This window comes from Marmota flaviventris, chromosome 3 (genome assembly GCF_047511675.1).
Source record: "Marmota flaviventris isolate mMarFla1 chromosome 3, mMarFla1.hap1, whole genome shotgun sequence".
Taxonomy (NCBI): Eukaryota; Metazoa; Chordata; class Mammalia; order Rodentia; family Sciuridae; genus Marmota; species Marmota flaviventris.
The window spans coordinates 167,158,286-167,175,438 of NC_092500.1; the positions used below are offsets into that span (position 1 = coordinate 167,158,286).

The following is a 17,153-nucleotide window of genomic DNA, read 5'->3' on the forward strand; positions in this document are numbered from 1 at the left end:
GAAAGACATGGCATGCTGTCCTGTTCACCTGTCTGAATATGTTGATATAATTCTTTTGTGCAAAGATGTTCTACAAAGGTGTTTGCTAGTTGTATTATATTTGCTTACTTTTGTGCAACATTGATTTTAGTATTCAGTTTAATTCATAGATCAATAAGTGTGTGTGCATGAGTGTGTTTGATGCAGAATTAGTATGAACCAAAATGAGGTTCAAAACATAACTTATGCCAGTCATTTGGTAAAATTATGATTTTCCAGGTGGATAGCAATGAACTTGAGTGCCAGTGTGAGGAAGGACAGATTCTCACCGACTGGGAAGAAACCTTAAACATTACCAGTGAGCATCCTAGAATATAATCTCTTACATATACCAAAAGCTGCGTAGTGAAAAAGCTGTTTCCTTATTTTCCATATTTGCTATATATTTATTATCTTCTACTGGATTTGTATGTTTTTTTTTTTATTTTGTATGCTTGGGAACCCAAATAGAATTTATTACAGTCACCCTTTAGAATTAATAAGTCCTCTTCTAGCTAATCTGACTCAGTTGTTCTGAAAACCCCAACACAACAAAGCCTTTTCTATAGTCAATTAATAACTAAAGACCAAAACTCTTCTTACCATTGTGGTTCTCTTAAGTGTGGTGGAATCTTAAGTTGAGTGTCAATTGGCAATACAGATGATTATTTGTGTAATGTTTTGGCTTCTTATTCTGTATAAAGTACCTGGGGGAAGGGGAATTATAAAGTACCTCAGGAAGGAAGAAGTTGGGTTTCTAACTGCTCCATTAAATGTTAATACTTCCTCGCCCTAAGATCGTCGCCCTGATCAAAACCCATGTTTCTTGACGTTGCAGATATCACGATCATGGTCATTGTGCTTGTCCTGGTGATTATTGGTGCTGGAATTGTCATGTTATTTATTCGTTACCAAAAATGTATTAAGTCGAAGCAAGTTCAGAGGTACGTCTACAGTTTTTGTGAGAGAGGGACCGTTAACAAGAGTATATAAGCCTTGTGGTCTCATGAGATACTGTGGGAGGAAACTGTCTCTTACTGAAAACATGTAAGATTAGTAGGAAATCAAACTTTTACATGCTATCTCATGTCCATATGTTTATCCCTGTGGTCCCCAAGCTTTGCTGCACTCTGAAATCATCTAGGGGGCTTGGAAAAATTACAGATGTTGATTCCTTCCCAATATATTGTGATTTAATTGTTTTACAGGGCAATCCGAGCATAGCATTTAATTTTTTTTTTCTAGATGATTTAGTATTTCCAGCAGTCTTATCCCATGGCTGTGCCAATGTTCAATTTCCCTCCTGACAGCCCGCCTGGAGATACCCGGGGAGTGGAGAACAAAGGATACTTCGGTGATGAGCAGCAGATGAGGACCGAGTCAGTCCTGCCGGACATCCACCCCCTGCACGTAAGGCACTTTCACCTGCCGCAGTTAATGAACTGAGAAGCGGAGCTGACCCTAAGCTAAGTGAGGCGAGGCAGGCAAGGAAGCCATGTAACAAGGCCCCATACAGTGAGGCTGTCTGTCTGTCTGTCTGCATGTGCAGACAGCAGTAACCAAGCCACCATTTCCAAGCAGAATAAGCAGACTAAATATAATGTTTATTTTGTGTTCTAATCATGAACATAAACTATATTCTAAGTCATAAAACAAATCTCAATAAACTTAGAAGAATCAAAGTCATGCAAAAGATGTCCTCAAATAAAATATTAGAAATCAGTTACAGAAAGATATTGAAAAAATTCCTAATTAGAAATTAGATAACAAATCCTAAAGAGGTCATGCATCAACCAAAAGATAATTAGAAAATATATTAAATTAGATGAATATTAAACACTTATCAAAGTATGTGGGGAACACTGAAATTAGTCATTAGAAGAAAATTTATAGCTCTAAAGGCTTATAAAAGAAGAAAGATGTCAGATTAATGACCTAAGCCTTTATTTTAAGAAACTGGAAATAGGAAAGCAAATAAGCCCATCAAATGAAGAGAACAAGAGACTTCAGATAAGTCACCAATGAAATAGAAAACAGAAAAATAACAAAGAAAATCAATAAAACCAAGAGTTTTTTTTTAAATTTTTTTTTAGTTGTAGATGAGTACAATACCTTTATTTTATTTATTTATTTTTATGTGGTGCTGAGGATCGAACCCAGTGCCTCACATGTGGTAGGCAAGCGCTTTGCCACTGAGCCACAACACCAGCCTCCCCAAGAGTTGTTTATGAGAAGATCAATAATTTTATAAACTTCCAGCCACACTGTTTAGAAAAAAAAGTCAGCACCGATTATCAATATCAGGAATCAGAATCAGGAGATTCTATATGTATTAAGTAAATAATTTAAAAAGATGATAAAAAAGCATTATTTTAGTATATTGACAGATGAATGAAATTTTTAAAAATTCTGAAAGATACAAATTACCAAACCTTATGAAGAAAGAGATAATCTAAATATTCTTATATCTAATAAGAAAATTGAATCTGCAGTAAAACAGAAGACATGGTCCTCTACAGAAAAAATTTTGTGGAATCTCAATAACAGTGAATTTAGTAAGATTTCAAGATCCACAATTAGTGTACAAAAAATTATTGTGATTCCATAGATGAGCAAGAAACAATTCCAAAAACAAAGTGAAATAACAAAATAGCATAAAAATACAAAAAAAAATAATTAAGGTTAAAATGAACAAATGATGTGCAAGAAAAGCTATAAAATATTAACAAAAAAATAATTTAGTGCCATAATAAATAGAGTGAAATACATGATCATGGATCAGAACATTCACTGTTGTTGCACTGTTAGTTGTCCCATATTGATCTATAGTTTGAAAACAGCCCAATCAAAATATCAACAGAATATTTTTGTAAAACTAATTAATGAATTAACAGAATAACATGATAAGAAAATCAGTAAACATAGCCTGAGACCTAGAAATTTCTGACATGAATTCAGAAATTTATACCTCAGAGAGCATTTACAGCAATCTTCTAACAGCATAGTTTGCAAAAGTTTAAAAGAGAAGAAATCCCAAAGGTCTAGCAACAGTAAAAGGAATCCACAAATTGCAATACATGCATCAATGGGCCACTACAGGAAAAGGATAGTAGTTGATTGACTGATGTATAACACTTGAATAAATCTCTCAACCAGATTCTGAAGCTAAAGAATCCAAATCCAAAAGCAAACTGTTAGATAATAGATGATATCAAACTCAAAAACTGGCAAAGCAAACCTGTGGTATTAGAAGTCAGCATAGCAGTTACCATAGGAGAGAGAGGATCTGCAGGGGGATTTTAATTTTCTAATTTTCGAGCTACGTGGGGGCTGGTCACAGAGATGGTTCATTTGTGCAAATTCATCTACCTTTACACTTAGTATTTGTGCATTTGTTTGTGTATACTTATACAAAAGCAGAACATTTGTTAAAATACCAGCCTTAGCAATGCATAAAACCTGAGAAAGAAGCTGTCAAATCCTGCAGACGTTCCTGCAAATAGTGGCTTGTTTCACGCCCATAACAGCTGTGTTTTCCAGTGTGTTTGGCTTACTGAAAGCATCATGTGGACAGATTAAGAAGCTATGTGGTCATTCCTTTTTTAAAAACATCAATAACTGGTGTAAAAAGGAACATCGTTCCAAAAATCATACTGATGAAACAGTGAAAAGCATCTTAAAAGAGGAAAAGCCTCAAACCTTGGGGCTGTGTATCAACCGACTGTTGCTGCATGTAAATGCCAGTGAGAACACGACACCAGTACTTTAGAACTGCTGTCCAGTCCTGGTTGCTGTTGCTCTGTATACACAGATCCAGATGCTTCGGAAGCTTTGTCCAGATGCAAAGCACCTATAAGCCCTGTATCTTTATTGCCCAATGTTGAAGAACACGCTCCTCTTAACCGCTGTGAGCGCACAAGTCACATTTTGGCAGACATGCTTCTGTTGAACTTCCCTGGAGTGTTTAGAGAGGGACAGCTTTCTTTGTTATATGAAGGTTTGCTATCATCTTTATGCACGTGTATGTTTTATCATGGTAACAACAACAACAACAAAAAAGTCTGAGTTTTAGAAAAAAATGTAAGCCTATGCTGAAAGTTTCTGGTCTGAAACTACATGAAGCTAATATCAATCTCATATGTTGCCCCCAGGTTGAAATGTTAAATGAGAAACTGTATGTTACAGTGTTGGGTGTTAATTATATTAATTATTCTGTGCCTCACACGCTGATACCATTACTTTGCTAATTATGGCTTCCTTAAATTCATGTGTAAGTTAGGCACGCTCCCAGAGAAGGGAATCCATGATGCATAGTTATAGAAGCCAGCATGAGATTCAAGCAAAGCAGAATCTGGGGGCATATTTGTTACATTTCAAGACTAAAAAAAATGAAAGGCACTAAGAAGAGAAGCTTGATAAATATTTGTTGAAAACCAGGATAAATTCAATTTACTACTAAGGATGCACTGATGATAGACAGGTTTTACCACAGAGTTTGGGCCATCAGATCTCACATTCAGGGCTTTTATGTTACTTGACAAAATTATTTGAATGATGATGATTTAACTCATCTTATTTGACACCTTAGCTCCCCATTAAAGACCAGTCCTCTGCAAAATTGTGCTTGGGGGGCAGGGATCTTTGGTGTGACTTCCTTGTTACATTACTGAGGCTTGATTTTCCTCCTTTGGCATCCAGTGCCTCTCCCAGGTTTTGTTTCTCCTGGGCCACACCTTCTGGTTGTTTTAATGTCTCCTGGGGACTTAACAGAAAACACTTTGCAGAGAGTGGCCTCAGTCAAGCCCCGCTGTATTTTATTTTATTTTTTTATGTTTTTGGTACTGGGTATTGAAGCCAAGAGCACGTAACCCACTGAGCTGCATTCCAAACTCTTATTATTATTATTTTTTGAATTTTGAGACAGGGTCTCTCTAGGTTGCTGAAGCTGGCTTTGAACCTGTGATCCTCCTTCCTCAGCCTCCCAAGTTGCTGTATATGCATACACCACCAAGCCCATCACCCATCTTTTTTAATAGGAAGTTCTGGAGATTCCAAAAGACCGTCAGGTGCTAAGGAATATATCTGGCTGTGGAGCCTCAGGATGCAGACCTACTAAGATTAGAGACTAGCAGACCCACCTGGTGCCATACACAGTATGTAAAGGAAGTCACTCTAATGTGTGTCTTGGCTTTGTAGACAGGTCTTGGGCTCTTGGATGCATGACAACCATCCAGGGAAGAATAGTGTTTTTCTGACTTTCAGTATTCCTACATTTACTCGGGATTTATCCCAGGGATGGCCGTGGGCTTGGGAAATAGTCCTGCTTTCGTGAGTACTAATTGCAGGGAAATGGTCTCTCTTTTCTCTAGCGGAGAACTGCAGAAACCTTGGAGAGCCTCCCATCCAGTTTCTCAAGTCCCCATTACATCACCCTGGTATGTCCCTGCCCTTTCTGTTGGTTGTGGTAGCCTGTGTCCATTTCATTAATCATTTTGATGCCAGGTAATCATCTGTTGGATCTTTGAAAAGGCCAGTCTCACAGCTTTCTGATTTAGGGTAGAACAGGTCAGTCTGATAGAGGCAGACTTCTCAGCTGCATGGGGATTAGGGCGAGGAGAGGAGCTGGTAAATCCTGGGCAGCCCTGTCTCTGTTTAACATGTTGGCATTTAGATCATCATGAATTCTTGTCAATTAATTTTTACCATATTAACATATTGTTTATTGTGATTATTGATTTTGTTTTTATCCCTTAAATTCTGCTCCTGAGAGTAATGCCTTGCTCACCTCCCCCTAGTCCTGAGACAAAACACAGTGGGGGTTTTCAGTGAGGCCTTGACCAGCTTGAGGGCTTTAGAAAGCTTCTTTAACCAAAGTGGTAAAAAAATAAAAAATAAAAAAATAAATCTCAGAGAATCACCCAAACTGCTAACTTGTACATGCAAAGTTGTTATGTTAGCTGAACAACTCTCAGAACTGGGCCTGAACACATCAAGACTCTCAAATCTGTATTTCAAAATGAGCAATGGTCCTTGAGGTTTCTTTAGGGATTGATGACTGTGATCAGAATACTTTTCAGTCTATGGTTTCACAGGATCCTCAGACCATACCAAAGGATCTCAGAGGAGGCTAGACAGTATTTCTGGAGCTAAAGGGCAAATACCCTTGTATATGTCCAAATACCCGCGGAGCCAGAGCAGGCCTGTCTTTGAAGTAGGTTTGACTAGGATTCTAGTGGCAAAAGTTTCTGAATGAAGGCTCTAACTTAAAAAAAAAAAAAAAAAGCTTTGAGAATCTCCTTTATTTTTATTTGTTCTTTCTAGTTATACATGACAGTGTGATATTTATACTCCATGTATGTTGATAATATCATACATACATGGAGTATAACTTCCCATTGCTGTGGTTGTACATGATGTGGAGTGACACTGGTCGTGTATTCCTATATGAACATGGGAAAATGATGTCCGATTCATTCTACTCTATTCCCCATTCCCATACCCTCTCCTTTTCCCTTCATTCCCTTTTGTTTAATCCAGTGAGCTCTTATTCTTTCCTCCCTGCCCCTTATTGTGAGCATCTGCATATCAGAGAGAACATTTGGCCTTTGTTTTGGGGAAGACTTGCTTTTTTCACTTAGCATGATAGTCTCCAGTTTCATCCATTTATCAGGGAATGCCACAATTTAATTCTTCTATATGGCTGAGTAACATTCCATTGTGTATATGCACCACATTTTCTTTATCCTTTCATCTGTGGAAAGGCTCCTAGGCTGGTTATTGTGAATTGAGCTGCCATAAACATTGATAGGGCTGCATCACTGTAGTATGCAGATTTTAGGTCCTCTGGATATTTTAAGTCCTTAGGAGTGGGGTAACTGATTCAAATGGTAGTTCCATTGCTAGTTTTCTAAGGAATCTCCATACTGCTTTCCAGAGTGCTTGCATAATCTGCAATCCCACCAGCAATGTATGAGTGGACCTTTTTCCCACATCCTCGCCAACATGTAACATTACTTGTATTCTTGATAATTGTCATTCTGACTGGAGTGAGATGAAATCTCAGTGTAGTTTTAATTTGTGTTTCTTTAATTGCTAGAATGTTGAACATTTTTTATATATTTGTTGGCCAATCATATTTCTCTTTTTTGAAGTGTCTATTCAGTTCTTTTACCCTTTTATTGACTGAGATATTTGGTTTCTAGAGTTAAGTTTCTTGAGATCTTTATATATCCTGGAGATTAATGCTCTGTCTAAAGTGCAGGTGGCAAAGATTTTCTCCTGTTCTATAGGCTTTCTGTTCATGTTTTTAATTGTTTTGTTTTTTTTACTATGAAGATTTTTAGTTTGATTCCATCCCATTTATTGATTCTTGATTTTACTTCCTGAATAGTTGGTTCCTAAACCAACTTGATGGAAAGTTGGGCCTAAATTTTCTTCCAGTAGGCACGGGGTTTCTGTCTGAGGCCTACATCTTGATCCACTTTAAGTTTTGTGCAGGGTGAGAGATAGGGGTTCAATTTCATTCTGCTACATATGGATTTCTAGTTTTCCCGGCACCATTTGTTGAAGAGGCTATATTTTCTCTAATGTGTGTTTATGGTGCCTTTTTCTAGTATGAGATAACTGTATTTATGTGGATTTATCTCTGTGTCTTCTCTATTCTGTTCCATTGGTCTACATGGCTGTTTTTATGCCAATACCATTTCATTTTGGTTACCGTAGCTCTATAGAATAATTTAAGATCTGGTATTATGATGCCTCTTGCTTTACTTTTCTCACTAAAGAGAAAAATAGATATTCTGGGCCTCTTATTTTTCCAAATTAATTTCATGATTGCTTTTTTTTATTTCTATGAAGAATGTCACTGGAATTTTAGTAGGAAATGCATTAATCTGGGTAGCACTTTTGGTATGTGGTCACTTTGACAATATTAATTCTGCCTATCCACGCACATGGGGGAAAATCTCTTACCTAACATATTCTAGGAAAAAGCTGCAAGTTTTTACAAGGACTAATGGTTCCAATAAGACTTTATCTAACTAGTACTATCCACTCCCTCTCCATTCCATAGCAATTTACAAACTGTCTTAGAGTTTTCATGGAGCAAGAGGAAGTGTTCTATATGTGTGCGTATATGCTCATATGTGTGTGTGCCTGTGTGCTCCTATCTGGTGCAGTTCCTGATACAACGTAATTTATTGATTACAGAAATCTACAAATAAAGATCCCAAAGGAGTTGCAGATTCCAATCAAAGTGCCAAAGTGGTAGGTTCCTTTAATGGAGCACCTCCCCTTTTATTTTTCAAATGCTTTTTATCTACTTTGGATTAGGGATGCCCTCTGAACTTATCAAAAGAACAGGATGGTTCTTTTCACCAGTATGCTGAAATTTCTAATGTAGAATTCTGCCAAGCATATTTTGTGGAAGGCTATTAAACTTGACCACAAGAGCAAGCTAAAATTCAAGAGTGCCCGGGTCTTGACATATATTACAAATGACAACAACAATGTTTCTCTCTCAGACTCTTGTTGGCCAGAGTGTACATACCTACAGGTTCTCCAAGTACATTAAGGAATAATAAGAGAAAAAGACATGTTGTTCTGATGATTGCTTGACTAAAGTTTTTTTTTTTCTTACTAAATAAAATATTGGCTGTAGGTGAAGGGTGATTTCACATTTGAATTACTATGTCTGTTTTGGAAAAAAATGTGAAAAAAAAAAGTATGATTTTGGTCAAAGAGAGAGGAAATGATTCTTGTTTGAGTTCGTTTCCGATGTGCTGAGAATTGTTTTCCTCCACACAGTGTTCTTAGAAGGAATTCCGACCAATACAGAGACCCTGTCCCTGCTGAGAGAGATACAGCAGAACATTTTCTAATGATCATTTCACTCCACAATGACAGGTCTGTAGCCTAGAGAGAAGAGTGGAGATGGTCCTTAGGGCAAGCAAACTGTTTGACATCTTGCACTGGAGAACACATTGTTTTCTTTCTTTTCTTGATTGGCTTGTCATTTTACAAGTGAACAGTTAGCCATGGCTAAGGAGATCTAAAAAATAAGTGTGAATCAATGTAGTACAACAGAATCCAGGAAGGCTCTCCTAGTTAGTAGATAGAAATGACTAACTGAAGTACGTGTCTGTGGATCTCCTGGAAAGCAACTTATCTCTGACCATCTGTTTCTGTTTAGACCTTGAAACTTGACATCCAGAATGGCTGCACAAGCCTGGGCGGAGGATCTGGAATATAAGATCTTCACCACCATCCCTCCATATTTGTTAAAAGTATTTCAGTACTTTTTCAGATGTTCTTTATCAACCCAGAAAACGTTTTATGAGAATTTCTTTCTGTTAAAATTTACTTGTAGAATTCACAACGTACAGCATAGGCATATGCTACAGAAAAAAAAAATGTCTATGGCTTTTCGAATGCTCTTTAGCTTAATATGAAAAGGAGAGTCTCTATGCTCTAGCATTAGCCTGCAAAATGTCAATCTGGTTACTTTTAAAAAAGCTAAAACTTGGAGGATGCTAAATTACAATCCTGAGTCTAAGAAGCAAAATTGCTCATAAGTGGTTAGTTCTTTGGGGGCATGAAAGTACTTTAATTGGAACTGGTGTCCTGATGTCCGTATCATTAAATCTGATCTAAACTGTGGCCTGCAGAAATGCCTAGGAAGGCATGGCAGGGTGGCTGGTTCCAATAGTTAATTAATTGAAGGAGGCAGAAGAATAGTTACCTTGACTGCAGGATAATCCTCAAAATCACAGGCTGGCAAAGGAGGACACGGAAGGCTCCTGGCAGTTCTAAGTTTGTAGGTTTGCCTTTCTAGAATTCCTTAAGAGGCTGATGGACAAATTGAGAGGAAACAGCATTTCAGAAAATTAGCTCCGGCCAGCTGGGAGGACATGCTCAGACCACGGGGATGGAGGGGGGGGGGGGGGCTTCAAGGTCCTTGGGATGACACAGGAGCACCCAGGGTGCAGTTTCTGTACCTGACCTGCAGATGCCAGTCAGTGTTTCAGGGTGCATGCCTCGAATTGGGTTCTCCTCCATTCTCAACTTTCTCTCTGTGAGCTGTTTGACCTATTGCAGTTGTTTTGTTCATTTGCTAAAATAAAGATCTCAAGTGCGAATTTCGCGTGAAACTTTTCTGACTCAGTGAAACAAGGCTGTGGGTGAGGATGGCTGCTGGCTGTCCTTGGCTGGTCTCTTGCTGAGCGGACTGGCTTATTTCTCCATCAGGAACAACAGTGACTCAGCACTTGGTCCCTGTCAGCTTTCCATGAGCTTTTATTGTCCTCATCAGAACTTCCACTTAAAAAAGGAATTTCCATGAATATGTTCTGAGAGCAAGATGCCAATTTAAATATTTTATATAAAAAAATTTGGGAGGGAAAAAATCAGATGCATAGCAGCCTCATTAAAGCCCACAGTGATCCTCTGACGTCACATTTAAGGGACAGCCATGTCTTCACCTTCTCCTGAACATCACCAATGCAGAAGGGCTGTAATTTTGGTAATATCTTCTGCCCTCCATGAAAGGATCACCCTCCCAATTTTTTTTTTTTTTTTTTTTACTGTTCCCTATGTCTTCTAGGAAATTTAATGACTGTTGTCTACTCTTCTAACTCGGGCTCCACATTCAACTAACTACTAAATTCTGATTCCATTTCCCCTCAAATGTCTTCTTCTTTCTCTAATAATGTCTGATATCCTGTGAGTCATCCTGCCCTGCTGTTTCGTGACTAGAGAATCTTTCTAGATTTCCATCTGCTTCCCTTTTCTTCAGATAAGGGGCCTGCTGACAGGGCAGCCCCTTTTTGATTTTAGGTCATGTTCCCAAGCTTTGCCATCCTGCTCAGCCCAGGCCTCAGGGGCTTTACCAGGCTCCTTTCAAATGCTGCCTCTGCTACCTGCTTGATTTCTTAGGAGTCCTCTCCTTCCAGGACTTTGGAGAGATGAGGGAGCAGTTCTTCCAGCTTCTCCTTACTAGTTGTCCAGCTAAGACAGAGAAGTCCTGCCCCTGGTTGTGGAGCCAGTCATGACGTCATAGGAATATGCATCAGGGGTACTGCTCCATCCTTTGGGATGGGGGTATGTAAAGACTTGGAATTAAGTTATTCTGCTGACCAGATCCCATAGTCAATGTTTTAGGGGCTGAAGATCTCCATAACCTCCACACCAGCCCCAGGGGGCTCTACTGGATGTCACCCACATACTACAGCTGCATTCCTATATCCAGCCCCAGGATGAGAGCCCTGCAGCCCAGGACTGTTCTCCAGATGCATCCCTGACCTGATGCTCTCTGGCTCTTGTCGCCTCTGGGGAATTGAATTCTCTCCCTTGAACCCAGAGTTGCTGATAGGAATACTGCTATGCATGGACTAATCCACTCGACCTGTGACCTAAGACCCTAAGCTTCACACCTGCCCTCGTGGAATTTTTGCTGCCCTGCCCCACACATGGACTTAGAATCCTACCTGCTGCTGGAACCTGGCTAAACCAAGCTGGTTCTCTTCTGGGATGCTGGGTTTGGGGCTGTAGTGAGTCATGGCTTCTGTGTCCGGAGCAGAGGCAGAATGATCAGGAAATGAAAAAAGCTTAAACTTGGGGCCCAACAGGTTTTAACCTATTCACCTCTTCAGCATCTTTTTTTTAATTTATTTTTATTTATTTTTTTATTGGTTGTTCAAAACATTACAAAGCTCTTGACATATCATATTTCATACATTAGATTCAAGTTGGTTATGAACTCCCAATTTTACCCCAAATACAGATTGCAGAATCACATCGGTTACCTAATCTTTTTTAGCACTGCATCTTTTTTTTTTTTTCTTCAGTGGGACAGATTTGAGTTGAGGAGGAGGAAACCAAATATTTTGTAAGCAAAAGTGACAAAGCTTATAAGAAACAAATGGAATTGGGTGTGGTGGCACACAGTAATCCCAATGATTTAGGAGGCTGAAGCAGGAGGATTGAAAGTTCAAGACCAGCCTCAAAAATTTAGTGAGCCCCTGGGCAACTTAGTGAGACTGTATCTCAAAACAAACAAACAGGACTGGGGGGGGTAGTACAGGATAAAGCACCCCTGGGTTCAATCATCCCTATTACAAAAAAGGGGGAGGGGGCAAAGATTCATCTCTGCTAGCTTGAGTTTGTAAACCCTAAAATGAGGAGTAGATGGCCAGAGATGGAATTGAGAGACAGTGTCCTAAATCAAATCTCCCAGCTCTCCACGTACTCCTGGGTTGCATGTGCATGGGGCTGGGGACCCAAGAGAGGAGCACAAAAGATAAAATCCATGAGAGATCTGAAAACCAGCGACACCATCCCAAAGTCTGAAGTTCCACACACTCCTGGGGTTTAAGCAAAACATCTGCCCAAATCACTTACCATTATACAGAGCAGGTCCAAGGGCAACTCGTAGAAAAGAAGATAAATACGAACATGAGAATCAAAATCTGAGCAGGCATATCAGTGGCTACACACTGCAGGAAGGGGATTCCTATAGGGGGACATGAGGGGCAATAGATTTTGCAGTATAAGTCAGGCAAGTCACTTAAAAAAGAAAAATCAGAATCCATTTTTGGTAAATGATTAAATGCTGTTCTACCGACCTTGACACAATCTAGACTATATTTTGACATAAGTTCTGCCAGGAATACGGCACTGGTGATCCAAAAAGAAACGAAGACCTTCACCTCTCTGTGGTGATCACCGGCCCTCACAGTACTGCATTCTCTCATCTCAATCATCTCGGACAGCCACTCTACCTTTTTCTCAAGGCATCTGTCTTGACAATGATTATAGAATTCAAAAACTCACACTGGCTATGCTAAATTTGGAAAGTTACATGCCAAAGAAAGGTATTAACTTCCTTAATACCATGCAAATGTCTGTGTACCTGACCGCCCATCAACGAAGTTCACAGACCCACCACTAGGTGGCCACATAGCTAACTAAATTTCACCTTAACTGCAAAAATGCTCAATGATTCTCTCCCTTTTCCAGACATCGCTGGGCCTTCACAACCTTGACTTTAAATAAACTTACTAAGAAATTTGCTAAACTGCATTATTGATTATTAAGGATGAAAATATGGGTGGATTTGACTAGAAACCACTTCCTTCTCTGCCAGGAGTGTGGGTCAAATAAACAACAGGGACCACATGCTTAAATGAAAGGTAGGGGGTGGCGGCGTTATCTGCCCTGACACCTTTGAATAGATATTTTAAATGGGAGAAGCAAATGCTCTTTACTCTCGGCTCTCAAGTCCAATCTTCTTGATGTTGGAAGGCCAACACACCCAAATAACCCAATCTCTTGAAACCAAAATGGAGCTCTCGTTTTCGTTTGTTGGGTTTTTTGTTTGTTGGTTGGTTGGTTTTGCTTTGTTTTAACTGTATCATTTGTTAATTTATTTTTTCAAAGGCCAGCAAATTGACATGGCCTACTGCTGCCATGTGTGGAAACCTGAAGATCCCTCCCCAGCAACGTGTAATGGATAGTAAATGTCAGGGAAAGGCAGCAGACCCCGTGAATTATCTGACTTTGTGGTGGACCCTGGATGACAATCAATGCCCACCTACCAATCATTGCCAAAGAATGAGAAATATTGATGAGATCCCCAGGCGTATTGGAAGCTTCCTGATCACTTTCTAACTGAAGGCCAGCTTTTAGAAAACTCAAGGGCCTTTATCTAAGGAAGTGGCTGTCTTGTGGGCTTGACAGACTCCATTAACATCTTTCTCCAGGAAAAGCTGTAATCATGAGCTACATGTAATGGATATTGATTGCTAAGAAAAGATATATATAACTTTAAACCTCTGGGGTTTCCAGGGGCTAAAGGTATAGAAAGGGGGTCTTGAGGATTACAGGAAAGCCATCTGGACAGATACTGTATCAGAGCCGTTGGGAATCTTACATAAGTGAATGCAGAAGACAGGGCACCATGACTTGCTACAGCCACCCAAGGACAAATACAACTTACTGAGCATACACTGTTGTCAGGCATCACTCTAAACTCTTCCTTTGTATTATTTCATTTAACTTAAAAACAGATCTATGAACTAACTACTATTATTATTCTCATTTTGCAGCTTGAGAAAATGGAGGTCAATGATTTGCCGAGAGAGAGAGAGAGAGAGCTGATTAAGCCTTGTAGTCAGAATCTCAAACCAGGAAGTCTGCCTGCAAAGGTCGTGCCTTTAATTATTATGTGCTGTCGGTGTAAGCACAGTTTTGATAGGGAAGAAGAATTCACAAAAACGACCACCCCCACTGCCACTGTCACCACCTCATTTAGACGTTTGCAAGTGAAATTAATGTATCTCTCCCCCACTTTCCATCTACCAAGCTTCTCAGCTCTCGCAGCCATAGTCACAGTGCTGTATGGGTTCACAGAGCAAGGAAGAGAAAGCAAAGAGAGACAGCTGTCACCCAACCGAGGTGCCAGCCACAACTGAGGTGCTGTTGTAGAAGATGGAGTGCATTTGTGAAGGGACATGAGACTCTCAAAGTCCACTCCCTGGCAGGCACTTTGCCATCCTGAAATCTTGTTTTACAGAGGCCTCAGGTTCTGAAGGATGCTTTTCCAATGGACAGGCATCGTCCTGGGCGGTGCCTTGATTCTGCTGTGTGTGTGCCTGGGCAGACCTGTCCCTGCTCCACTGTGTGGTGACAGGAAGGCAACAGAAAATTGATGCTCAGCAGCCAGTGGATCAGGGGACATCAGGTGCCAGTAAGGAGGGCCCTCCGATAGAACCTTCTTCCTTGCTTTCACAAAATAAAAGATGGAGCCTATGAGCGGTCACTTTGGACACCTAGGGAAAAGGAGAGCATCTTTATAGCACATTGGTAGCCCTGAGACCCACTAAGTCATTTCACATCTGTGAAATACGCAAAGCTCTACAGCAAGGGTTATTCTAGAGAGGAGGAGACTAGGGATAAGAGGTTCTCAAACACACAGCAGGTAAAAGGAATAGCAGAAATCTGAATGGACCCCAGACCATGGCCCTGATTTTAACCATTCCCCACTCCAGTTTTGAGCTGATTCATGTAACTGCAGAGTCACAGGGAACACTTGAGAGACCTGAATCCATATGGGAAAAGGCAGCTTTGATCTTAAAACTAGCTGGCCAGCAGAGAACAGTCAGTGGCCCTCTCTGATCCTAGTCCACGCTTTCCCCTTAAAGCAGCAAGTTATCAATTCTATTTTTCCATCTTCTCCAGGTTCATCAAAGCCATGACTAGAGGGGAGAAAAATTTCAAAGGTCAACTGTCATTCTTAATTGGACTCAAGAGAGAAATCACTGCTCACATTTTGGAAAAATATGAAAAACAATGCCCCATCCATATTTCAATATTTAATCTCACATAATCAGCATCAGCCTCTTGTTATTAAAGTTTGTGTCAATAAGCCAAGAACGGGGAATAACAATTTGAGTAACGACCTAAGCTTCCAGGTTGTTCTCTCTTCTCCCAAGGTCCTGACCCTGCAGGTTCATCAGAAAAGTGAGAAAGTGGCTCTGGACTAATTTGATTTTCTCTGAAGTGTCTCTGATGTTCTCTCTGCAGAAGGACATAGCGGGTTCAAGATAGCATTACCTGCTTCAGTTTGGGGGTGGGCTGAGAGGAGGGCGGGATAATCTCATAAGCAACCCACTGAGCAAAATCTTATGACTTGACACCCAGGCGCTGCCACGCAATTCAGAAGAGAAATAAATCAATTTCTTCCATCTCGTTAAAGCTGCCCTGGTGGTTTGACAGGTTTCGGTGCTGAAAATATCACAGGCTGGACACTGGGACACTCAATATCCCACCTTCAGAAATGAATTATCAGGTGCAAGCCCAACCAGATGCTGCCCCGGAGTTCACTTCAGTCTTCAAGTGGGAGAACATGGCTCAGTAGCACAAGGGCAGAATCAAATAACAGCATCTCCCGTGTCACAAAACAGCCACTGATAACTTCTCCACGAGCAGCTCTGGGGTCTCTTCTAAAAAGAAACAAACAAAAGTAGGGACAAAAGCCAAGAAGACTTGTAGATTTTAGAGAACAAATGGTATGAAAATTTAAAATAAATAAGGAGAAGAATGCATTGACACCATTTAGGTTTTGTGTACTTATTCACTTAAGAAGGAATCCTTGTTGTATTTGGGTATTGTTCTAGGGACAGGAGAATACATACAGGTGCATAAAGCTCCACCCTAGAAACCCAAGCCCCTCCTGGAAAAGCAAACAGGCTTCTAAAGAGAGGGACACAGAGGGATGGGAGTGAAGGATATGGAAAATGGCATCCCCCAGGATAGAGAAATGACCACCCCCAACACTGTCTGACGAGGAGGAAGAGGGAGGAGGATGACAATCATTAACCCTCTCCCAGTTAAACCTGTCCCAGTAACAATGGGTGGGAGGGGAGGGGAGCAAACTTTCATCCCCTCCTGGTTCCATCCCCAACATCTCCACCAAAAGCAAATCTCCATCCTTCCCAGCCACAGTGGGTCCTGAAGGGAAGAGCTGGATACGGAAAGGCTGGGCCCTGGACTTTCACCCTTTCCTGTTGCCGATGAGTCCTGGAAGGAGAAAAGCCAATAGTGAGGCTCTGGGTGACAATGGGTCCCAGAGGAGGAAGATAAGCAGCGCAGTGGTGCCAGCTGAGTTCTGAGCTTTTCTCTCTTCCTAGTAACAATAAGTTTCAGACTTTTTACAACTTTTTTTCTGACTGCCCAAACCAACCACTCTGCTTCAGTCCCCAGTGATTATTTCACTCTCATTGTAACCTATAAAACTCAGAGCCCTTCTGGAACAGGCCACCATCTTTCTACCCAGAAAGTGAGCCCCCAGTGCCTGAGACTGATGGACTTCCCCGTGGAATAAAGGAAAACTTGCTGGTCCACTTGTCTGCTCCTGGGTCATTCGTGCTTACAGTGAGGAATGGCACAGAGAAGGAAATGGCCCAGAGGTGGGTGCAATGGCCCAAGGGACAGGAAAGGAGGCATACAATGCTTATTGGGATGGAAAAGGCTTCACATTGGCAGATTCTTATCAGGGTCAAGCCAAGACTCGGCATTCCCAGGAGAGGGAGTGGATGTGAACGTTCAGGAATCTGGTAGACTCGCTTGTGGTGGGTAGT

The 17,153-nt window shown here is 40.6% G+C and overlaps 1 protein-coding gene across 1 annotated transcript in view; it reads left to right on the top strand.

Moving 5' to 3' along the window:
- The window catches only part of Adam7 (ADAM metallopeptidase domain 7), a 59,913-nt gene that overhangs the window by 36,415 nt on the left and 6,345 nt on the right, over positions 1 to 17,153 (top strand). Inside the window, exons 18-22 of the mRNA XM_071609321.1 lie at positions 259 to 337; positions 857 to 962; positions 1,329 to 1,428; positions 5,388 to 5,453; positions 8,227 to 8,283. Of these exons, the coding sequence (XP_071465422.1) occupies positions 259 to 337; positions 857 to 962; positions 1,329 to 1,428; positions 5,388 to 5,453; positions 8,227 to 8,283 (408 nt within the window). The remainder of the gene's footprint in view (positions 1 to 258; positions 338 to 856; positions 963 to 1,328; positions 1,429 to 5,387; positions 5,454 to 8,226; positions 8,284 to 17,153) is intronic.